Source organism: Camelus ferus, chromosome 6 (genome assembly GCF_009834535.1).
Source record: "Camelus ferus isolate YT-003-E chromosome 6, BCGSAC_Cfer_1.0, whole genome shotgun sequence".
In the NCBI taxonomy this organism is placed as follows: domain Eukaryota; kingdom Metazoa; phylum Chordata; class Mammalia; order Artiodactyla; family Camelidae; genus Camelus; species Camelus ferus.
In genome coordinates, this window is record NC_045701.1 from 29,815,671 (window position 1) to 29,841,752 (window position 26,082).

Sequence of the window (26,082 nt, forward strand, 5' to 3'; positions counted from 1 at the left end):
AAGGAGGTAGTGAAAGCAGCAGTATTACTGCAAATGCTTCCTACTTTAGGACCATTTATAGTCCAGGAGGACTATAAAATATGCCATTTATCTTTCACTTCTCTTTACAGAAAATGTATCTGTTGACCAACTTCCTCACAGCTGTCTTTACTTCCTTGTTTCGCAGTGTGTAGATGATGGGGTTAAGTAAAGGGAATATCACAGTGTGGAACACAGACACCACTTTATCTAGGGAAAAAGCATCAAATGGGCGAGCATAAATGTAGATGGATGGCCCAAACATTAGCACCACAATGGTGATGTGGGAATAGCAGGTGGACATGGCCCGGCTGGTACTCTCACCGGAGCCTGAGTGTTTCTTGAGCATGGCCAGGAGAAAGGCATAGGACATCAGGAGAGCAATGAAACACACCACAGAGATCAGACCACTGCTAAAGATCATCACTAACTCCTCTGGGAAGGTGTTGGCACAGGCAATCCGGACAACCTGCGTGATGTCACAGAAGTAACTGTCTAACTCGTTGGGCCCACAGAAGGGAAGTCGAACAATGAGTGCCACCTGTATCACAGAGTGAATGAAGCCCCCTATCCAGGAGAGAGCCACCAGAATACAGCAGAGACGTCGATTCATGATAGTAGCATAGTGGAGGGGGCGGCAGATAGCAGCATAGCGGTCAAAGGCCATCACTGTGAGCAGGAACATCTCTGAGGCCCCAACAAAATGCAAGAAGAAGAGCTGAGCAATGCACCCACCGAAGGAAATGATCTTCCTTTCCACAAAGAAGTCTACGAGCATTTTGGGGGCTGTGATGGAGGAGTACCAAATGTCAAGGAAGGCTAGATTAGCCAACAGGAAATACATGGGCGAGGTCAGATGTGGGTCAAGCCTGATGGTGCAAATAATAAGAATATTTCCTGGAAGAATGAACAAATAGAAAGATAGAAATATAACAAATAGGACGAGTTGCACTTCCCGAGTCTGAGATAAGCCAGTGAGAACAAATTCTGTCACTCTGGTGTAATTTGTAGGTTCCATTTTTTCACTTTCTTTCATAATATGGCTATGAAAAATAAAGAAATTTTAATTATTCCAAATAGCATTTAATCAGAGTTATAGCCCTTCTTTAAAAATCATCAGATATTCTCTATTACTAAGAAATTGCATTAAGATGTTTGGTTGCCCCATTTTATGTTTCGTAAACCAAGGTGGGGGAAGGGAAAGTGATGACCTGAAAATTAGAAACATCAGAACCATGGGAAGTGTGTCACATACCCAAAGTCAAAACCTCAACTTGTTAGTGTTATTTCTATGTGTTATGAAACTCAAAAATGCACTAATCCTTCCCCTAAACATCTACCTTAGTAAGCAATATTTGCAGCTACTTCTGAATTTAGCCAAACTTTAGACTGGTAATAAGAGATGCAGCCTGTTCTGATATATTTTCTGTAGTTGATGAGAAATCTAACCAACTTGGAAACTTAGGCTTGTAGTCTAAGATCAGGTATGCTGATCTGGCAGTATTTTCATTTTAATCCATCAGAGAGATCCCAAGACAGTATGAGTAGTGAATGGACATTTTTTCCTTAACTGGAACCTACACAGATTTATCCTAGATAATGGGTAAGCAAGCACAAAACACGACATTACAGGGCCCTCCCTGTGTGAAAATTCTTCTGACTGTGACCTGACTCGATTACCTCTCTGATCATGCATTTGACCTACTGTTTCAGGAACGTAGGAAGATGTAGCCAGCAACACTCAACCGCTACTCATAACACACCCAGGGCACTCCACCATGCCACTTCCTCACTGAAGGACAAAATAACACATATATTCTGTACATGAACATGATCGTGGCCTCAAATATCATAAAACCCACAATTCTGACCCTAGCCTGCATTTGTGATTTAGTGAATATCAAAACAAAACTCAGACATGACATTGAAAGCTCTATCCCACAATGTATAGCTTCAGTGTCATTTTAAAAAATTATTCATTTGTTTACTCAACGAGTACTTAAGGAATATCCACTATGTATGTGCTAACTAATGAGAGTACAACAATGAGCAAGGGAGACAGTTTCTGCCTCACTGAACTTCCATTTAGAAATATAGACAGATAATAAGTTAGTAAACAAGCAATAAGTAAATTAATGAAACATAAATAAGTAAAATAAAATACCACTATTGATAAAAGAAGAAAATTAGAAGGGAATTATGATTTAAAAAATGATGGTGGCCTGTGGTGATGTGTGGTGATGGCTTATTTAGAAAAGCTTCTCTCAATTGGTGACACTTCAACTAAATTTCATAGTCTGGAGAAAAGCATTTTAAGAATAGGGAACAAGACATATAAAGACTTTGTGTCAGGGCAGAGTTTCTAGGAACTGTAGAAGACCTGTGACTGATTGAGCACAAACACAGAATAAAGAGACAGCCAAAGACTGAGCATTAGAGTCTACAATAAGAAAGTTGGATTTGAACAGTCTCCAATGTATTTTAGAATAAAATCTAGAGAATACCTTAAAATTTGCAGTTTGGAAATTTCATTTGGGTTACTATGTGAATACACTGAAGTGGGATTACAGTGGGGAAAAACGACGTGGCTTAAAGATAGGTCAACAGCTATTCAAACAAATGAATTGTTTAGAAAATATTTAGGAAGGGCAATCGGCAGGATTTAATGTTGAATTGTACGTTGTTATTGTCACACTACCAAAGTCAGCTGGAATCTGAACACCATAATGACAAACTTTTAAGAAATGTATCTTTATTTCTTCTGTGTTTACAATGAGGTTCATCTAGCACATGCCAGGTTCTTCATAAAATTTGACTGAATATACCAACAATCTTTAGAAATGCCCTGTCACACTCTGAGAAAATCTTGGAATTATGCCATAAAATCCGTAACAAGAAATTACGTTTATGGGGAATTCTTGAGGGAGCTGAACCATCCGTGGAGCCTGAGTTATGGCATTTCTTTCCAAGGCTGCCATGTCAGAGGGGACAGCTATTCCAAGCCAGTGCCTACTCTTAGAACAGCTCTGTCAGTAGATCAGGAGGGTTTTATATCACCCACCTGCACCTTCCAAATTTCTGGATGCAAGCCTGCTTGGGTTTTTTCTGGGAGTGGGGGGGGCTGAGTTTTTTTTAAAACTGGAAACTTTATATATTAAGATGTACAACATGATGATTTGACATATATATACATAGTGAAATGATTACTACCATCAAGCTTATTAACATATCATCTTCCACATAGCATTTTTCCTATGATTAGAGCACCTGAAATCTACTCCCTTGGCAAATTTCCAACATCCAATATAGTATTATTAACTATAGTCATCATTCTGTACATTAATGCTCTAGATTTATTTATCCATCCAACATCATTGGCAACCATGTACCTTTTGACCAATATCTCCCTATTTCCCCCACCTCCCTGCCCCTGGTAACCACCATTCTACTCTCAAGTGGATAAAGAAATTATGATTGTATACATTCATCTCTACACATACATACATACACACATACAGATTATTCAGCCTTTAAAAGAGGGAGATCCTGTCATTTGCAAAAAAATGGGTGAAACTGAAGGATGTTATGCTAAGTAAAATAAGCCAAACAAAGAAAGAAAAATATTGCATAGTCTTATATGTAGAATCTTAAAAAGCTTGCTCCTCTGTTAACAACATCTAGTGAATTCCCATTCTGTGTTTAATCTGCAGGGATGAAGTATCTAGAGGATGACTGTGGAGATACCTAGGAGTACAGAGGCCCTCCATATAAGTGAGTGAACTGTGAACTCTCCTCAGGGGAACAAATGCTTTGGGGAAAGACAAGAATCTGTGCAGAAGTTCTTCCTTACTAATAATGCAATGTTCATCCATGTATCTAGCCAAGCCCTCAGTAACCACAGGGAGAAGAGCTATCTTCTCAGTTTAAGTAATTTAGGGAGGCTTTCACATAGATTCTTAAACAGAAAAGGATTAAATGACTCAAGGATACTGGGTTACACTCATACTTGAGGCTTAAAAAACTTAGCTATTATCTACAACCATCATCCATTCTCTTCTTAGATGCAGATGTGAATGAAGAAATCATTGTCTCCCAGAGTAAGTCACTCACCTTAGCTTCTCTTGATAATCAAAATAACTCACAACTGAAAGAAATCCTTTCAGACTGTACTTCAGTAACATCAGATTGAAGGATTATGCTCAAACTGAGATGGAGAAAATGGAAGAAGAGGAAAGATTATATTGATGAGGGGGGAGGGAAGCTATAAAAGAAAGAGGAAGTCATTATCCTGTATTTCTTCTGAGGATGAAAACATCTTTATGGGTTACGTTGCCACCAGTGGGGTGTTCATTTAAATGAAAAAACAAAAAGTAGTTTTTATAAAATAAAAAAGGGAAATATTTATTTAAAAAAATTCAAGCGATGATTAGTTGAAAACCCTTCTCCAGAGAAGGAAGGTACTTTCGCCTCTCAAACCTGCTGGTTATGGGACTATGGTGAAGGCTGTGGAGCAGAGCTTTCTCCTTACTGAGCTCTGGGCAAGAGGAGCAAAGGAAACACTGAAAATGGGGACTGAGGTCAAGTGGGGGAGGAAGCATGAAAGTAAGTACAGCGGGAAGGTATTAGATTCTTAGAAAACAGATACATGTTTATTTTTAGAGAGTATTCTACCTCAGTAAGATCTGTTAGAACACATCATTCAAATATTTATATTTATATTTATATTTATATTTATATTTATTTATATCAGTGGGATAAGGAATCACATAAAGTCATTATTTAAAGGCTTTTATCTTTACAACTCTTTTAAGTGCATACAGCCACTTACAGTATATTTTTAAAATTTCTACAACATCTTCACAAATAATTGAATTTTGGAAAGTGTAAGGTCTTATCTGACATATATTCCACTTAGAAAGGCAGCTGTGAAAAGCATGAGCAAGAATTGAGAAACTTGAATTCTCCTTGTAGCTTAGCCACCAAAATCTGTGTGATGTTGGGAAGATCATTCGACCTCCATGTACAGCAGGTTCTTCCTGCAGCATAAGGGACTTTAACTCGAATTTTAAGATATATTCTAGCTCTATAATTCTAGGAGTCTATGAAAATAAAAGTGGATTGAGAGTAAAGGGCCCAGAAAGGTAAATTAAGAACAATGTGGGTGACACTGGGGTGGGGGGGCAGCGGGCAGTGATATCATCTCCATTGTGGATATATACAACACATTTTTTAAAAAAGCTTCAGTTGATCTTTCCTGTTCTCAAGATATCAAACTCATCTATCTTATTCTGTAAGATAGTGAGGAAGTAGTGTACAAAAAGTCTGTACCATATAGATGGGTATGTGATGGGGGGGGGGCTCGAGTCTCATAATTAAACCAGTAGCAGAAAATACCAAGATGTAGTAATTATCTTGATTTCCTATATACTTTGTTGCCCACAGTCAACTAGGCAAGAAGAAAGCCTTAGAATCAGAGAAGGTCTGATCTCAATATACGAGTGTTTTGGGGATCATTTGCTGCTTGAGCCTTTCTCCTGTAATAGACTTAGATACGGAGCATCAGTGTCTTGGTTTTCACCACAGCTGAGCACTTTCTAGCTGTGTGACCCTGAGCAACTCACTTACATCACTCTGTCTTATTGTGCCCCGCAGTGCAGTGGAGGTAATAATAGCTAATCTACGTTATCGGCATTATTGTAGGGATTAATGAGCTAGTGCATCTAAAGCTCGGAGAAATACCAGGCAAATAGCTCACGCTTACTTAAATTATTATTGTTATTGTTGTTGTCACTGTTATGGTCCCCTTGCAGAACAGCAAGTTCAGTAGAGACACTACCATCCTAAGACATTACCCTTTAATGTCTGTTTTTACTCTCTATCCCCAACCACTATCCTTGGGACTGAAAGACTAAGAACAAGTCTAAGAAATGGCTTAGAGAGGAGGACAAGAGCATCTAATTTCTAAACACTGTTATCTCTTCCTGTTTTCGCCAGACTACAGTCCTTTGTAACTGTTGATATATCACTATTATGAAATCCTCCAGCTAGTCTCAGAAGGCCTCCTTTATGAAATGCCTGAAATTTTGTGTAAATAATTTCTAACAAGCACCGTAGAAATCTTGCCCATTGTAGTACTCTGCTCAATTTCCAATGAAAACTTTACTGATTGCATTGTAATTTTTAAGTTTATATTTTGGCCAAAATAGAACAGAAACTCTGAGCCCCTTGAAATCATGAAGGATATCTTATTTATATATCTATCTCAGATAATTCCTGGCACACTAGGGTCCTTAATATGTGTTTATTGAATGAATGAATAAATGGACTTTTAAGTGAATAAATAAAGTAATTGATGACTTAGTAAGAAAAATTGTCAAATATTTCCAAATCTAATTGTTTTATTAATTCATTTGGTGTTTTCTGACTCTGCTTCATGATTTCTGATTTTGTTTCCTAGAAACCTCTTTTAAAAATACCACTCTACCCATATTAGTTTCAAGTAAAATTCTCTTTGCTTTTAAGTATGAGATGACCAAGGTGTCTTCTCAATGCTCTGTTCAGCTTTTAGTTTTGGGGATCAAACAAAAGACATACTTTGTCCAACACCATGGTTACGATCTGGTCTATGTGACCACCGTGTTTCCCTAACACATTTCCTTTCTTGAGGCTTTCTGCTTCTTACCAATATTCTCTTAGTATTTCACATAGTTACTCCCATCACTGTACCCAAACCATTGTCTCAAAAATAGAGTGGTTTATGTAAATATTATAACACCATTCTTCCACCTACCAACTACTGGTTCCAGTCTTGGCATAGTCAGGAACAATAGAGGGGGTAGGAGGTGCCTCTTTCCCCATCTGCGACAGAAAGCCTTGTCTTCTATATTTTGGTGTATGTAAGTGCCTTCCCTGATGTAACAGTGAGCTAACTAGTACCTCAGGCTGTGACTAAGAAAATCAGTTCTCTGGAGGCCAGGGCCAGCCAGCCAGGAATCAAAACCCTGAGGGAATAATTTAAAAGTTGATATGTACTTCATGCAAGGAGCATAGAAACACAACTTCTGAATTACCCAGAACAAGTAAGGAAAACTGCTTATTTCCAAGGATTAGGGGTGAGAAATGTTATGATGCATAATATGCCTTCTAGACTATGATGTCTATTTCCAGTTTTACTGTCCTATAGGACTGTGTCACTTAGAGATACTGGATCCTTAGGAGAATGAAGAGCTGTCCAAATGCAATATTAACTACATAAATTGCTTGAGCTGTTTATCCTTATTTGCAATGAAGGCCTTAAGTAATAACTTCATAATATTTCTAACTTTTATTCAATATCTTCTATATGTGTTTAATGTTTATCTACTACTTGTCAGACACTGTGCTAGGCACCAGGTATACAATGATAAACAAGAGAAAAACTGTCCTTATTTCCCTAAATTGAGTCTGCGAATTCACAGATACTTATCTGTATCTCTTACCTAGAAATCTTCTGTGATAAATAACATTAGATTCTATCTCAATTTTCTTCTGTCAGCCTGATATCCATCTCATATCTTTCAGAACATTATCCTCTCCACAACCACACTTGATATTTGTGAAGTGAGGATGACACAATTACCTTTTAATTAAAAACTGCATCCTCCCTGATCCACGAAAATCTATCAGTTATTCTTCCACAGACTGTTGAAGACTCATTTTAAGTTGGAAATAAAAAGACTCAGGGCTAAAAATGTAATTTGTTCTGAGTGGCTTCAAAGGGTAAATCAGAACAAATGTGTATTTTGAGATTTTGGTTAAACTCAAAAATTTTCAGAAAGTTTAGCTTATATTGCTTTAAATAGTTGAAAAATTTCAAATCACCTTCCTCCAAATTTTTATTAAATGCACAAGAAGATATACAAATAATAAAAAATCAAGTTATATACAAATAATAAAAAGTCAAGTTATATACAAATCCACTAGATTATCACAAAAATAGAAAAATCCATGCCTCTTTCCAGCTGCTTTTTTATTTTGAAGACTTCCTAACTCCATTTCTTCAGAGTTACTACCTTTTGGAACTTAATTTTTCTTATCCGAGCTAGAAATGCTAAGAACATGTAGAGTTTTGTGAAATAAAATTGAGAAAGCAAATGTCCCATGTCCAGCACAGAGTCTGGTGCATATTAGAAGCATAAATTATAATCATGATAATGAAAATAAAGAAATAATGAAAGTGTCAATAAGACGAATAGGTAATATATTCCAAATTCTAGTGAGAATAAATGTTAATTAACAAGAAAATAATACTGAATTAATTGTTTTAAAAATCGACCTAGATGTTAGCACGTGACATGCCCTAGAACGGCTTCATGAAATGAAGACCAGCTGATGAATTCATGGCAATTGTCCTGGATCAGAGAACTTGAGTAATTATCCTCTTTCCCTTCTAAATGTTCTCTGAGAGAGAAACAATCACAGCAACTGAAATTCCAGAAGACAAACTGGGAAAGGTTAGAAGTAGTCCATACCTAGTCCCTACGGGTAAGATGCTAAAGATGCAAGTTAAGGGAGGAAGGATTGTGATAGCAAGACATGCTGGAAGATGCATTTTTCTTGTGTCCGATTTGCTTAGTAATAGAATCTGGCAGTTAAGATAGAAGAAAGACTAGAAACAGAGCAGAATTGCACAAAGTTAAAGCATGTCTGTTCCTGGAAACTGGACTAGTTGCTAAAATTTGTTCATCAGGTATATTTTTGAGAAGAGGATTATAGAGACAAAATTTATGCAAGAGATAGAGTCTGAGTACTTCCTTGTTTTAAGATTGAGTTACAATAAAGTAATTAGTATAAGGTTAATAGAAAAGCAATTAGGAACAGTGGAAAAGAAAAGCAAACATTCAGCAGAAGGCAATATACTTAGAAATGTTCTGAATAAAAACTTTAAAAATTAAAGAGAGCTTTAGGTTCACTTTATGTACAAATAATGTTTGTTTAGTTCCCACTTTTACAAAAGTTGCTGTATTTTATTTTATCGCTTTGGCTACATATTCACACAAAGTTGAGTTGACAAACGTGATAGTATATACCATACCTACAATTTTATAGATGTCTCTTTGTGAATAAAACATCCTCAAATTGTTGCCAGAGGTGCTCCAGGTCTTTGCTTAATACCTGCCAACCCTCATCTTTAGCAGGAGTTAACATAAATCTTTAAGTTAAATGGTCCAGAGATAAGAAAGGAAACTACAGACAAACAAACAAAAACCAGATGGAACCAGCTTGGGACCAAAATGGTCATGAATCTGACCTCCAGCAGACCCCAAGTCTCATTATACTTGGATTTTACTGCAGTAGCATAGCAAATGACACACCTACCAGTGGCCATTAAGAACCTAGAAAGGATAAAAAGGAGGTGGCATCCCACCCCCTCAGAAGAAGCCCTGCCCGTTCCCTGGTAGGCTGATGCAAATACCTCCCTATCATCAGCCTCACTTCTCTCTTTGTCTTTACTCTTTAAAATTAAATCCCTCTCTCCACGTGGGCGAGAAGTTGAGCTATGTACTTAGTTCCTGCTCCTCCATTCTTTGGCCATTGAATAAACTTGTGTTGTGTTACTCAATCTCAGCTTTGGTTCCATGTTTCAGCTGCTTGAACCCAAATAGAAGAACCCTCTCCCACCAAGGCAGAGAGTCTCAGCTGGGCTAGAGGCCCAAGTAGGGTCCATTCGACGTAATTCACTTACAGAATTATCATATTTTGAGTATATCATTCATTTTCTGTTAGGATCCTAAATGACATACATAATTTTCTATAAATGTATCCTTAAACACATTAACTTGTTGCATCCTCTTGACTATACCTCTATAACAAAGATGCTCCAACATCTTAGATAATGTAAATTCCCACTCTCCTCTCTCTGTTTTCTGAAGCTTCCTTTCCCAGGTTTCTGTCCTTCTGCTTCATCTGTGTCTGCTGCACAGCTCTCATCTTAAAAGCACTGTGGGTCTCCCACTGCCCTGATTGCCTGATGCTATCTCTTCCCTTTTTTTTGTTTTTGTTTTTGTTTTTGCTGGGACATATCCTCTCATACTTCAAAGAAACGGTACTTACAAAAATTAAATTTTATGAATCATTTCATGACTGAAAATAATTTATGCTACCTTCATAACTGACTGATAATTTTGTTCTGTATAGAATCCTAGGCTGAAAATCACTTTCAGGCATTTTTCCACTGTATTGTAGGGTCCAGTGTTGCTACTGAGCACTCTAATACCTTTTGCTTTATTTTTTTAATTGAAATCTAATTGATTTACAATGCTGTGTTAATTTCTGGTGTACAGAATAGTGATTAATTTATACATATATTTTTTTTCTTTTTTATATTCTTTTTCAATATAGGCCATTACAAGATATTGAATATCGTCCCTTGTTTGTACACTAAGACCTTATTATTTATCTATTTTATATATAATAGGTTATATCTGGAAATCCCTAACTCCTAATTTATCCCTCCCCACCCCCTTTCCCCGCTGGTAACCACAAGTTTGTTTTCTATGTCTGTGAGTCTGTCTTTGTTTTGTAAATAAGTTCATTTGTGTCTTTTTGTGTGTGTGTGATTCCACATATAAGTGATATCACATGGTATTTTTCTTTCCCCTTCTGGCTTTCTTCACATAGTGTGATGATCTCTAGTTCCGTTCACATAACTGCAAATGGCATTATTTTATTAATTTTTATGGCCGAGTAGTATTCTATTGTTTATATATGCTACAACTTCCTATTCAGTCACCTGTCAATGGACATTTAGGTTGCTTCCATGTTTTGACTGTTGTATATAGTGCTACTATGAACATTGGGGTGCATGTATCTTTTCAAATTAGAATGTCCTCCAGATATATGCCCAGGAGTGGGATTGCTGGATCATAATGTAAGTCTATTTTTAGTTTTTTAAGGAATCTCCATTGTGTTCTCCATAATGGCTATACCAAACTACATTCCCACCAACAGTCTAAGAGGGTTCCCTTTATTCCACACCTTCTCCAGTGTTTATTGTTTGTGGATTTTTTAATGATGGCCATTCTGACTAGTGTTAGGTGGTACCTCATTGTAGTTTTGATTTGCATTTCTCTGATAATTAGCAATACTGAGCATTTTTTCATGTGCCTATTGGCCATTTGTATGTCTTCATTGGAGAAATGTTTGTTTAGGACTTCTGCACATTTTTGGATTGGGTTGTTTGTTTTTTTGTTATTGAGTTGTATGAGCTGTTTGTATATTCTACAAATTAAGCCCCTGTCAATCACATCATTTGCAAATATTTTCTCCCATTCTGTTGGTTGTCTTTTCATTTTATTTAGGGTTTTCTTTGCTGTGCAAAAGCTTATAAGTTTAATTAGGTCCCATTTGTTTATTTTTGCTTTTATTTTTATTGCCATGGGAGACTGACCTATGAGAACAACGCTATGATGTATATCAGAGAATGTTTTGTGTATGTTCTCTTCTAGAAGGTTTATGGTGTCTTGTCTTATGTTTAAGTCTTTAAGCCATTTTGAGTTTATTTTTGTATATGATGTGAGTGAGTGTTCTAATTTCACTGATTTACATGCAGCTATACAGCTTTCCCAGCAACCCTTGTCAAAGAGACTGTCTTTTTTCCATTGTATATTCCTGCCTACTTTGTCCAAGATTAATTGACTATAGGTGTGTGGGTTTATTTCTGGGCTCTCTATTCTGTCTCATCGATCCATATGTCTGTTTCTGTGCCAATACCATGCTGTTTTGATTGCTGTAGCTTTGCAGTACTGTCTGAAGTCTGGGAGGATTATTCCTCCAGCTTCATTTCTAATATCTTTCAGATTTTTTGCTCACTTATTTATGGCCTGTTTTTTCTCTTTCTTAATAATTTTATAATCTTCTCAACCTCTAGGGTAATAAAATTTCATAATAATAGTATTGTTTTCTCATAGTTATGGTGGGCACTCAGTTAATATTTTGTATCTGAAGATTTAAACCTGTCTGCTCTGAGTTTTTTCTTCACTATTTCTTTTAAATTCTTCTCCCGTCTTCTCTATTCTCCTGGAACAAATATGAGTTGAATGTTTCACCTCTTGACTTGATTCTTTCTATTTCTTTTTTTTTTCTGTTCTCCATTTCTTTGAAATTTTTCATTCTACTTACATGGAGACATCTTTGATTCTATCTTTCAACCTCTATTGATTTAATTTTTATTATTCTTTTAATTTTATTTAGTTTCCAAAAGTAATTTTTTATTCTGTTCATTTATTTAAATCATCATATTCTCATTTCAGGATTACAAATATTTTATCTCATCAATATGAAAATACAAATGGTTTTTATTAAGTGTATTTCTTCCTGTGTTATCTTGATTCCACCAGATTCCTTTTGGCCTTCCTGAAGCTCACTTTTTTCTTCAAATATCTTATGTATATTAAAGAATTAGGTAGCAAAAATTTGACCAAAAGCTCTGAATCAGTGGAGCAGAGCTTACTAGCAGAGCTTACTAATTGGTAGGCTTCTGTAGAGAGGCAGCCATTCCATTTGTGATATTCAAAGGCAGAATGTGAAAGACTTTTCTTTAATATTCAATTTTTTGATGCAAAGATCCAATATTCTGTCTGCAAAGCTTATGCCTCTGTGAGCATCTGGGAGAGGGGGTGGAAAGAGAGGATGGGAGATTGAACTGTTCCTTTCTCATACTCTCCCTATTACCAGCCTTGCATCCCACCATCTCCTTTATCTGGTGTCCTGGTATCCACGTCAGAGATTCTGGTAGATAAATCTGTATTTCTCCTCAGTCTTCCTCTCAGATGATATTTTAGAGTTAGCCTTCTCTACTCTGCCTTCTCTACTGTCAGTTACGAAGTCTTTGTTTTTCTCTTTTCCAAACATTTGTTGGAATCTTTTGTCTGCATCTAACTTTTGTCCTGCTATCTTTTTTCTTATAAGTCTAAACTTTTTCCCCTTTGTTGTTGTTGTTATTATTATTATTGCTATTATTTTTATTATTTTACTTAGATCTTAGGAGGAAAAAGGAAAACTAATGTAGCCTGCCATTTTAAATATAATTTCAATGTATTTATTATTTTTTAATTAGGTATTTATACATAGAATAGAATAATCCTTTTTTGCAGAGAAAAGGTATTAAGAGAAATAACTAAAGGGAAGTGCAACAAAATATTAATGGTGATTGTGTACAAAAGGACTGAAGTGCAGAGAAACCATTTTAAAGGGTAGTTAGTCGTAGTAGTAGTTAATAGTAGTAGTTAAGCTACCGTTAACATTATATTGTCCACGCCAGCTGCAAAGGAGAGACTGGCAAACGCAATATTTTAGCAGAGTCACCATAAGTAATGTCAAGTCTCATACTAAGGAAAAGAAGAAACAATGGATATTGGGATGACAATCAGCTTATTCTATCACAAGAATGCATTGTGAATCCAGCTCTGTGCTATGTATGAGGAGTAGAAAAGAAGTAAGATACATGATTTACTTTCTTAATAAATCATGGAAATGAGATAAAAATCCATTTTGATAAAAAACAAAAACCAGGAAAAAAATGTGTCTGACAGTATTTAATAAACTATATACAGGAGTGTTTAAAGCATACAGAAAATAAAATGCTGGATGAAAATTATCAAAGCAAATTTCTTGAAAGATCTGAGCCATGAAACAAAATCTAAAAAGTTACTCAAAATAAAAATGCCTTTTCTGAAGTGTTTAGAATACCCAGATATTCTCCAAAGGACATAACAAAAAAGAAATGTGCTTAATTAATTTTGTCCTGTTTAAAAATTGAAAACAATTTTAACTAAAACTTTATAATAGAAATACATCTCCTTAACTCGGTCATTGCAGTAGTTCAAATGTCAGTTCATTTTAGTTGCTTTAATTATTCTATGCATTGCAAAAAAAAAGTTAGATTACTTTCAGTAAAAATAATATAATACTGGAGTATAGAGAATATTCAAATTCTCCAATAGCATCTCTTTAAAAATTGCTCCACACCAAAATATGTAAAATGTTTCTTTTTTCCTCCTATTTGGAAACCATCCTTTGGGCACTTTTTCAGTTTATATTCACCTCTTCATAGCATGCAGTGCATATTTCTATGTCGGCCTGCATTTTTAATATTGTGTTATAATTTTCTTTTTGTAAATAGATTTCCCCTACTAGATTATGTGATATTTGTGGGAAAAGACTAGGAAAGAAAGAAAGAGGGAAAGAGAGAAAGGAGGGAGAGGAAGAAAGAAAGAGAGAGAGAGAGGAAGAAGCGGAGAAAGGAAGGAAGAAAGAAAGAAAAGGGGAAAGAAAACAGGAGGAAGGAAGGGAGCGAGAAAGGGAGGGAGACAAGAAGACAGCTCCTGGGAAGTCAGACTTCTTTTTTTTAGGAAAAATTATCTGATTCCTCAGCGATATCTTTTGTAACTCCATTCTAAATCATTGAATTATAGCTTGAGAGAGATTGATTTGAATTGAAAGGATTTACAGCAGTTAAATGAGATACTCACTAGAAGGGTTTACTCTCCCATTCTAGAAGAAAGATAGGATAAACTTTGCCCATAGAGAAAGGTTTAAGTTTAGCCCACCTAAAGGCAGAAAAATGAGATAGCCTCAAATTATTCCCTTTTAAATGAAAAGTATGACATAGTTGAATTTTAGAGATGATACCTTAAAATCATTAATAAGTTAGGGACCACTTAAGGTATCAGCTAATTCTCTGATTTTGCAATTCTGACAAACTATCCCTTCTGCTTTTCCTTCAGAGAGACCTTGTGACTCCATAGCCGTTCCATGGCATTCTTTACATCCTCATTCCTCAGAGTATAGATGAGTGGGTTTAGCATTGGGGTGATGGTAGTATAGAACACAGACACAGCCTTATCGAGTGGGAAAGTGGTGGAAGGACGGAGATAAATAAAGATACAAGGAACAAAGAAGAAAGTTACTACAGTGAAATGAGACCCACAGGTAGAGAGAGCCTTGCGCCTGCTCTCTGCAGACCGCTTCCGAAGACTAAATAAAATGAATGTGTAGGAGGCCAGAAGGATGAGAAAACACCCTAGGGAAATGAGACCACTATTAGCAATCACCAGAGTTGTATCAGCAGAGGCAAGTTTCAGGACTGGGTGGACGTCACAGAAGTAGTGGTCAATGACACGAGCATTGCAGAAGGGTAGCTGAAAGGTCAGGAAGGTCTGAACAAAGGAGTGACCCAGGGCACCCAACCAGGACAGTGATGCCAGCACAATACAAGCATTGGCCCTCATGATGGTAGTATAACGGAGAGGTTGGCAGATGGCGGCGTAACGGTCAAAAGCCATGACAGTCAAAACAAAAATCTCAGCACAACCAAAAAAGTGGAAGGTAAACATCTGACTTACACAGCCCCAGTAGGAAATAACCTTTTTTTCTGAAACAAAGTCTGCAATCATCTTGGGTGCCGTGGCTGAGGAATAGGCAATGTCTACAAAGGACAGGTTACTGAGGAAGAAATACATGGGTGTATGAAGCCGGGGGTCAGAAGAGACAGTAAGCAAAATGAGCAGATTTCCCATCAGGATCACCATGTAGAAGAGGAGGAATAGGGCAAAGAACATCAGTTGCATTCCAGGATCTTGAGAAAGTCCTAGAAATATAAACTCAGTGACATTGTTGGCCACTTCCATGGGGATCCAGGCAGAACTGGTTGAGTGGCTCTGATTCTCTGCAGACAAAATAAATGTTATAAACCATTGTGAGTGGGTAAAGCCTAACAGTAACAGTCAAGAAAACGTTTAAGTGATGCTAAATGTAACAGAGGAAATTATTTATATTTCTTGTATATAGTGAGTGGATATTTTTCTCATTATTAATTTTCTTATCATATTATTGACACACATGTAATTTTTGTTACACTTAGACCTAGAGTTCTTCTCTCCCAAAAGTTTTTTCTTCATCACCTCTTCCCTCCCTCTCTCCCTCTGCCCTCCTCAACAGAAATTATCTTTGGATGAAAACACTTTAATTATTAAATAGATAAATTAATTTTTGAGACTGGAGATAAAAGCAAGGAGTTAGAATCTGAGATCTGATGTCTAAAATTCCTAGATGAATTTTTTAATATAATATATAGAGATCAACTTTAGAAGATAGCATTCTACTTAAGTGAGGACTCAGTTTCTAGTTTCTAAATTAGTTTGGAAATTTCAACACAATTTAAAATTAAGTTTTTTTAAGTGACTGAGAACAACATATACAGTGCTTACCAACAATTTATGCTTATAAATCAATGCTGGATGTGTTTGAATCCTAATCCCTGACTTGCATGTGAAAATTCAATTTTGCTTGCCAGTAACAAATCCATGAGACGTGGTCAAACTATACAGAGAAATACTTTGTTCTGTGTTGCTCTGAAGAGTTGAAACGTTTAAAAATTATTGAAGTTTTTATCATCCTCTGTCCTTTTGCCTTGAAAACGCTCCAGAGAACACTCTGTCCTTGTAATTATATGTAAGAATTAGGAATAAAATTTCCCAGACAGATAAAGCTATTAATGGCATTTAAAAAGTAAATGTTTGATATGTTTTACAAATTATATACACAAGTGCTTAAGGCATACAGAAAAAATGTTGGATAAAAACAATCAGGGAAGAATTCTTGAAAGAGATGACTGACTCAAGAGACAAGATCTAAAGATCCTCAGAATAAAAATGGCTTCTCTGAATTATGCAAATTGCTAGCTATTCTCCGTCTTTATACTAAGAACACCTCTTTTCTGCACAGACAATGGAAAGCGCACTACCCAGAGGTGAATGATTCAGGTTTGAGCCCCCTCACCGACTGGCAGCTTTGGCTAAATCTACTTATCTTCTCTGAATCTTGGTTTTCTCATCCATAAAAGATGGATGATACAGTTATCTATCTCACAAAGCTGTTATAGAAATGAAATGAGGTCATCTGTATAACATGTTGGTATTTATGAAGTGTTTTACTTTATAATTTGAGTCTATGCAGTGGGACCCCTCTAGTAGATAGAATTCATAATTTTACCTAGTCAGCTATTATATAAAAGGTACATAAACAACTAATAGAAAATAACAAAATTCTTACGTAATTTTATTCCTGAGATAAACTATAGTGTCTGCCCATTTTCATTGTAGAGATACTATTAATAACTGTTAACATTTATTAAGCACCTTCCTATGTTCAGGATTGTGTGCTAAACTATTATCATATGTTACCTCATTCTATCCTCACAAGAACATTATAATTTTTATCTCCATTTTACAGAGCACCAAAGTTTGAAGACTTCAGGTAAATCATCCACTATAACACAGTCAGTGAAGGGGTTGGTATGAGTTGTTGAATTCTGAATCTAGAACCCACAAAATACACAAACCCTTAAATAAATGATAGAAAAACGGAATGAGAAATAGAAAGACGATTGATAGATAGATGATTGATAATGATAGATAGATCGTAGAAAAATAAACTCATGAAAAAGCGTTGCATTTAAAGAAGCACATTCAGAGGGAGGAGTTAGCTCAGTTGCAGAGCGGATGCTTAGCATGCACGAGGTCCTGGGTTCAATCCCCAGTACCTCTATGTAAATAAATAAACAAACAAATAAATAAAAATCCTAATTATCTCCCCCCCCAAAATGAAATAAAATAAAATAAAATAATTAAAAACAATTTTTTAAAGCAATTTTTCCTTTATGGCACAGAGTCCTTTAAGAGGAGGATATGCTCTGTGTTCTTAAATCTTTGAATATTCTATACATTATAACAGTAAAACCAGATGTGCTCAATTATCACCAATTGGTAAAATCATAAGGGTTGAAAAAATATTTGATAAGAGAAGGCACCCTTGTATCTACTATATGCCACATGTTGTTCTCAGTTAATTCTCATACAAATCTTATAAGGTAAGCTATCATCGCTATCCCCACTTCAGAGATGAGGCAACTGAAGCACAGAGAGAGGAAATAATTTGCCCAAGATCACAGAGCTCATAACTGGCAGAATTGGTATTTGAATCTAGGCAATGGGACTTCAAAATTTATTTTCTTAACCAATATGCATACTGCGGGGCTGATGGCATCAAAATTACCATATCTTCTTTCTCATTTGAAAGTCTTAAACCTTCTGCAAAGTCAAAATATTCCTTTTCTGCTAATCACAAAGAGTTTGGTTTATATTTTTAAATTATACCTAGCATTTAGAGACGAAGACTACTGTTGTGACTGGCAAGATCATCACAACACACAAAATTTGTGCCCAATTTTGCTCAATTTAATTTACAGTGAGAATGCAGTAGCAAGTGATGTGATATTGGTCATTAATCTAGACATTATTTTATTTGCCATGAATTGACAATCAAATAGAGGAGGTCTACACATAAACTTTCAATCACAGTTTTATGAGATAAGGGTAAGAAAGTCCAGGAGAGTCAGGGACACCTTTCCAGAGAAAGTCATCATTGAGTGGAATTTTGGAAGATGACTTAGAGTTAACCTGAAGATGAAGTAGTTTGCAGGGTTAGGGCCAGAGAAGTGGACAAGGCAGGAAGTGAATAGTGAATAGAATATATGAAGATAAAAGGTGTAAATCATCATAGACTCCTCTATAGGGAATGTCAACAGGTTTGATATGATTCAGCACAGAATCCATGAAGGGAAGAGTCCGGAAGTGAGGCTAAAAAGGAAAAGTTTCTCATATCATAAACAGTCTTGTGAGCTAAGCCAAGGAGTTGGAATTTATCTTGGATGACTTGGGGGATCATAAATAAAGATCACTCGTAGGGCAAGCGGGCAGCAGGAACGGGAGGTGGTGAGAGCACTTTAAAAAAAAAAAAGTCTGAAACCCAGCTTTCCTACGTTCAAATTCTAACTCTCCTGCTTGCTAACACTATGATTTTAGGAAACTTACTTAACTTCCCTTTGCCTGTTTTCTCAAGTGCAAAACGTGGAAAAAAGTAGCACATACCACATAAGTGTTGTAAAGATTACATGTGTGTTCCATATAAAGCACTTACGTACACGGCACACTGTAAGTGAGTATCTAATCATCACCACACACCTTAGTGACTGGAGACCATGCTGGAGGGAGAGAAGCCTGGATAGGAGTCATGTTAGGACACTAACCTCCTTACCATGTGCATCTCCTAATTCCATTTACGTAAATTCCAAGCTTATCAAAATCTTAGAAAGTGCATCTTCTGCTCACATCCACCCTCTCAAATACATATTTTTGACTGGAGTAGTATCAGAATATAGTCCATATCCTTGCACGACTTTCTTTAAGAGTTCAAACAAGGATACCCAAAAATGCTCGTGCAGCTGCTCTGTGCTCCTAGGATAGTGACTATTTCAACTTTATCTTGAATCTGCCTCAGTAGCCCATAAAATTAATCCAAGTCTAAGACCCGAGGTTTTTCTACTTTCTTGATTGGGAGAGAGAACACAGAATTTAAAGATAGAACAACTGGGTTTGACGCATAGCTTTGCTTGTTACAGACAGATCTGAATGCAATTTTCCTCACTTCTATTAACTTCAGTCCTTCTCTATGAGAAAATAATGCCACTCATGGTGAGGACTGAATTAATTAATGGACGGAAAAGCAAAAAGTGATCTGCAAATCTAAGTCAAGATCGTTTTAGTGGTGGAATTTCAGGAGCATCGGTATCAGACATCTGAAAAAGAACCTCTATGGGACTGATTATTTCCACTGGTCCTCCCAGGGTCTTAGGTCAAATTTGGTCTCCCTGTGATGATGCCAAAGAATATATACTAGTTATAATGGGACCTATTGTGTTAAAGAAACAAGGTTGCTCCGATATTTAACTCCATGAGTCCACCTAAATTATTTTAAATAGAACAAATAGCAAGACTGCAGCTCTCTGATATTTTCTGGGGAAAAGATTTAGTCTCAGCTTCTCCTGTGAGTGATTTGCAAAGGGCAGAGATCAAACATTCTGGATTTCTTTCCTAATAGCCAGCTCCACCTCACAGTGAACTCTCTGTGCAATAGTGTCTGAGCAAGTAAAGTCTTGACAAAATCTTCAACTGAGTTAGTGGAACACAATATAGACTACAGATATATTTCTGTATTTCATACAGCACCAGTATTTATTTGTTCTGTCACTTAATGAATATTTATTGAGCACATCCTCTGTGTCGTGTACTGTGCTGTGAATATAAAAAGATGAATATAAACCTATTCCTGACATAGATTCATTTTATTTTATTATTTTTTTTTGAAATACAGTCAGTTTAGATTCATTTTAGAGTAATGCCTTTGAATGACTTTCTCAAAACCTCGTAGATTTATGTAAAGTCCTATCTTATATGAGTAAAAAGGATCTTAGACAACACTTGACTTTATTCCACTTATTTAACCATTGGTGAAACAAATCAAGTGCAGAGAGGAAACTGAATTATCTAGGTTTCACTGTTAGTGGTAAAGCCAGGACTAAATTCCAACTGAAGTAATATTGATACCCACTCTAAACTGTAACGAACTATTTCCTGAATCACTTAATAGCATTACTAGAGCAGATATTGCCAAAAAAAAGTGAAGAATTTAAAGATCTCTTTTTATCCTTGAATGTGATTAGCATCAATAAAATTCTTGTGTCTTTCACCAGCTGTTAACCTGTCATTCCAAGTGGGAGACTTACTCTGGCTGTCTTCTTGAGTGTGGTCCCATGCCATGGATCTGGACAACCTGAGATCTTCTTGGATCAATAAACCTTTCTGAGTTAGAAATGTGACCTATAACCAGATATTCACACTAAATAGTTGAGATCTGTAGAGTGATGCTTCTCTTACAGAAAGGATTGCACCTCCAGCCCAAGAAGAGGTCCTGAGTTTGATTGTTCTCTCTCTCTCTCTTTCTCTCTCTTTCTCTCTCTTTTCTCTCTCTCTTTCTCCCTCTATCTTTCTCAAAGATAGGATTTCATGAGTTTACAGCCATGCCATGGCTTCTGATCTTGATCTGCAAGAACTTCCGGCTATGTTCCTAGCTGCCAAGAGAGAGAAACCATCAGCAGTCTTTATGCCTCATCACAACCCTGAGGGAATCTCTGGGTCAGTGATTGGGTAGCAGCCAGAGAGTACTGTTGCAACTGTAATCACCACTAAATGACTCTTTGTAAAACTATATTGAAGGTTACTTGGTAATTAATAAACTAATAAATATCCAGGCCATTTCCACAGTTTTGCACAATCTACTCAAAGTTGGGACAAGGGCAGGGAGAAGGTGATGCTCAGTATCACTACACTGGATTGCTAACTCAACAACAAATATTTGTTTGGAAAACTATTAGAATATTTTACTTCCTTTTAAAATTTGCTGAAGCTCAGGTAGGCAAGGAAGATGTTTGATTCAGTGGCACGATGAAGACCCTGCCTCAGTCCTGTTATTACATGAATGGGTTTCTAAGCGATTTAGGTCAGGGGAGCTTGAGTCCCTGAATTACAGCATGAACGTTCAGGTCAAGCCTAAACTTCTGTGTGTTTGAATAGCACAACCATAACAACAGAAAGAATATTATAATCTAAATAACATGCACCTTCGTTCATGATTTCCTGAGGTAAAAAGGATTCTCATGTCGCAGCATAAAAGTGTCTTTTGTTGTTGTTGGCAACAGTTTATTGTTCTGTGACTGCCTAGGGTATAAGTATAGGGGCTGTTTAGACAAGGGAATAGCTAACCGTGGCAGTCCTGTTCTTTTCAGATGAAGGACTGTGCCACGTGCTTCTCTCTTTTTCTTCCTTTCTTGTTCTGTTCCTTCCTTCCTTCCAAAGCATTTATCCAGACCAAGACAAATACCATACGATATCATTGAAGTGTGCAATCTAAAAAAATGGAACTCATATACAAAAAGAGTAGAATGGGAGGCTGGGGAGAGGAGGAACTTGGGAGATGTTAAAGGGTACAAATGTGCAACCAGAAGTGAGTAAGTCCTGGAGATCTAATGCATAGCATAGTTATTACAGTCAACAATGCTATATCATATACTTTAAAATTGCTCAGAAACTAGATCTTAAGTGTTCTTACCACAAAAAAAGAAATGATAATTACCTGATGTGATAGAGGTGTTAGCTAAAGCTATAGTGGCAGTCACTCTGCAATATATAAATGTATCAAATCTATACGTTGTATGTGTTAAACTTACACAATATTGTATATAAGTTATATGTCAATAGAAAAACACATTTATAAAGCATTGATTCTTGGCTGGGCACTGTACTGGATACTCTAGATACAGAGATCACTGACTAGTGAGGCAGCCTCACAAGTGAGAGGAAAATTGCAATAAATACAGTGAGTGCTATGCTGACTAAGTATTAGTATATTATACTATGAAAATTCATATAAGAATCATTTAATAGAACTCCACATGAACAGGATCAGATTTGAAATCCAAGAAGATAAAACTCTTAATCTGAGTGTTAAAGGCAAAAAATGGATCAGTAATTCCAGCAGGGGAAACAGCATGTCCAGAGGCATAGAGAGGAAAGTAGTTCAGAGGTGTATACAGTGGGACAGGAATGGGACAGTTAAGTGAGGACAAGGACCAAGACTTGGTCTTGGAACATGCTTAGACACTGGAACTGGACCCAAAGTTTAGAGTGGTACTGTAGCAAAGTCAATAATATGGGGGCTCCTAGGTATTTTCCTTGATTTTCTTATTGCTGTGCTTACCCCATACTCCTACAGATTCCCGTGAGAATATTTGTACTAGAATCGGGTGCTGGATAGAACTTGCAGATGATAAACTATAGACTTGAAGAGAGAAGTGGAAGAGGTGGGGAGGGATAGAAAGTTAAAGAGCTATTCACTTAAGAGATAGAAACCAGACTGCATTGTATTTACATTATAGATTTTACCATTTCCTCTAAGTACCAGAAGCTCACCGGCTGTTTGTAGTGTTTGTTTATGGAATAATTACAAACGGCTTCTCGGAAACATGAAGAGCAATAAGGACAATCAGTAACTAGCATGATAATGAAACATGGGTAACTTGGCCAAGCCTATTTGCTAAGGGAAGAACTATTGAAATATAAATAAAATGGAGTTTAGTTAATAATAATGTACCAGTATTGGCTCATTAGTTGTGACAAATGTACCTCATAATGTAAGCAGTTAACACTAAGGGAAATGATGTGAGGTATACAAAAACTGTCCGTACTGTCTTTGCAAATATTCTGTAAATTTAAAACTATCCTAAATTTTAATAAAATATTTAAATTAAAAAACAATGATATAAAAACCTTAAACGTATGATGGTAACTAGAACATTTTTTTAAAACTTCAAATGTGATTTTTTACATAATTTTAAGGACACACATATCACAAAACGTGACATTTCTTATGTCAAGGCTAGTTTCGGTGTGAATGGGTAGTTACTAAGGGTTTAATTGTCATACAGCAGGGGTCTGGGGTCAGAAGCTCTTTCTGTCTGATTCTCTAGGATAAAACAATTGTACAATCTTCTTTCAGCTTTTATTTTCCATTTAACAGAACAATTAGCAATGACGGTAACATAACCAGTGTTTATTGAGTTCTGACCATATGTAGACACACTTTAATTAGAGCTTTACAAGTATTATTTTGTTTAGTTTTCCTGACAACCCTGTGAGGCAGATATTTTAGTGTCCTCATTGTCCAAAGAGATACTGAGAAATTAAGTTGTCCTCTGGTAAGTAGTGAAGCTGGATCATGAGGAGGATGTGTGACTCCAGAGTCCACACTTTTGACCTCTCTCCTCTACTCCCCCCAGTCATCTGGGCTCACAGATTGTCTTAGAATGCTATTCACCTTCCCCTGGTGGATATTGAGAGACTTTGTAATTAGACATTTGGGTGATCTATTGATGTCTGGGGCAATACCCAAATTGGCAAGATACCTACAACACTGTCAAGCACACTACGCACTCAGCAAATAGCTGTTAAAGAATGGATAATAAGTTAACAATGAATTCATGAATGAGTAATGAATGAATGAATATTTAAAGATCCAAAAATCACTAAGAGTTATTTATTGAGAAACATCTGCCAGGAAATGTTTTCTCCAGATGAGGAGTACATATTGGGATGGCGTGCTGATTTCTCACCAATAGCACTTCCTAGTTTCTAGGACTCTTAGAGGGAGTAATTGAGCAACGGGAAAACCTTCTACTTCCCAAAACTCCCACTAAATGACTCTTTGTAAAACTGTATTGGAGGCTACTTGGGAAGTAACTAGTCAATAAATATTCAGGCCATTTCCATGTAGTTTTGCACAATTTACTCAAAGCTGGGACAAGGGAAAGAGGAGGGTGGTACTCAGTATTACAATTTTGGACCACTAACCCTACAACAACAAATAAAACCCTGCTTTTCCTGACTGTTACTGTCTTCCTTCCTGTGTTATTACTATTATTTCCCCTACTATATTGGCTCATTCACGATGTGTAGTTTACAGCTAGGCTGTAAATGTACATTCTTAGCATGTGCTCTGGAAATGTGAAGTCAATAATTCTCCTGTGATTTCATGAATCAGACTTGTCTTTGTCGCCTTTCAGTTATTTCAGTGCCCCAAAGGACCCCAAGAGCTGGAAAGAAGGGGCAGACCCACCTCAAATATCTGAGGGACCCAAAGCAAAAGTCCAAATAGAAATTTTTAAAAAATAGAGCCCGTGTACCATATGACTAAAAGTTGTATATCCAAGTAAAAAATTTAAATGAATTTAAATTTCCTCATACTCAGAAAATAATGTTCTTGTACTCTCGTAATTACTTGAAGGCCTGTTTCAAATTTCAGATCAAATTTGAAGTCCATCAGACATGGCATTGTAGAAAGAGCCAGCTTTGGCCCTCACTCCTAGCCCACCTTTTCTGGTTCCAAATCCCAACACAAGAAGTCTGTCAGGTGCGAATGTGGATTCTGCAGCCCAAATGTCCAAGTTCTGGCCACACACTTTATACAGTGTCCCTCAGCCTAAAGGAGTATATACAGTGATATGGTCTAACCTCAGGAGGACAGACTTAAAGAAGAAGCTCAGACAGGCTTTGGAAGTGAGCTCAGGGCATGTGAACCTTGAACTCTGTAGATAATATCAATCACGTACAGTCTCTGAAGAACAGAGATGTTAGCAGCTTATAATAAAAATTTTACTATAGACAATTGATTAAGCAAGCGTCAGAGAATTAAAAATGCAAAAGGGAATATCTTGCTTTTCTGAGTATTATGCTGTCAATCCCAGATATCAACAGGACATTTAAAATGATTTCCCAAGCCCTTAAATTTTGCTACGGAAGAGGGACATTAGAAAAAGGGGGTGTTGCAACCAGCTGATACAAAAAGAAAGCCTGGAGCTTCATGTCCCTGCAGTGTGCCTGGCTGACTCACAGCACCACTAAATCCTTCTGTCAGCCCACACGCTGCTCTGACTGGTGGTTTCTACCTGTCTGCCCTTCTGGATATTTATTGCAAGCAGCGGGTCTCTGTTGAAGTGTTATGGAGTAAAAGGGAGAGAGGAGACTGTGATCTGTACTAGGAATGCTGCTCACTCTCAGTCATCCTCTAAAGAAATCACCCAAGTAGTAGCTTTGTTCTTGGTCTTTGAGAAGTTCTTCTATAGCCATACATTCACACATACATACAAACATATATACATACATACAGTTTCTTAAATATAAAGTCACTAACTCCCAGCACAAAAATGAAAATCCATTCTTTATTGCAATGTGAAGAAAGCTCTTACATGATGAGGGGTATTGCACGTTACCTAGTAAATCCTAGTATTAGGTAGCACTTCAGACATTTTTCCCCTGAGGTTTGTTTTTCAGCTAAGTAATCAGAAAAGCCTCCCCGCAGCGCTTGATTAGGAAATGAAGTGAACAAATATAAAAATATTCCTGAAAGTCCATCATTATATTATGATTCAGTAAATAGAATAAACACCTTTCTATGGGCATAAAACGTTGCAAAGAGCCTCATGTCAGAGATAGATAATCTTAAATATAAACTTTTATGTGAATCTTTTTAGGGATCTCCTAGGTCTTGAGATCCTATACAGGTATAGTTGAGATA

General features: G+C 36.6%; 3 protein-coding genes across 5 annotated transcripts in view; 1 reads left to right on the forward strand and 2 right to left on the reverse strand.

Moving 5' to 3' along the window:
- LOC102505575 (olfactory receptor 11G2) overlaps positions 1-26,082 on the forward strand; it is a 442,453-nt gene that overhangs the window by 401,482 nt on the left and 14,889 nt on the right. For 2 of the 3 annotated variants that reach the window (XM_032481595.1, XM_032481598.1), the window contains one exon: positions 3,729-3,789. The exons of the other annotated variant lie outside the window; for it this stretch is intronic. The gene's annotated coding sequence lies outside the window, so the exon portion shown is untranslated. The remainder of the gene's footprint in view (positions 1-3,728; positions 3,790-26,082) is intronic. 3 annotated transcript variants of the gene reach the window in all.
- Positions 95-1,036, reverse strand: LOC102517240 (olfactory receptor 4M1). The gene has a single exon (XM_006191211.2). It carries the CDS (start codon positions 1,034-1,036, stop codon positions 95-97), a length of 942 nt encoding a protein of 313 aa, XP_006191273.2.
- On the reverse strand, positions 14,760-15,692 carry LOC102517492 (olfactory receptor 4S2). Its single transcript, XM_006191212.2, has one exon. It carries the CDS (start codon positions 15,684-15,686, stop codon positions 14,760-14,762), a length of 927 nt encoding a protein of 308 aa, XP_006191274.2. The 5' UTR covers positions 15,687-15,692.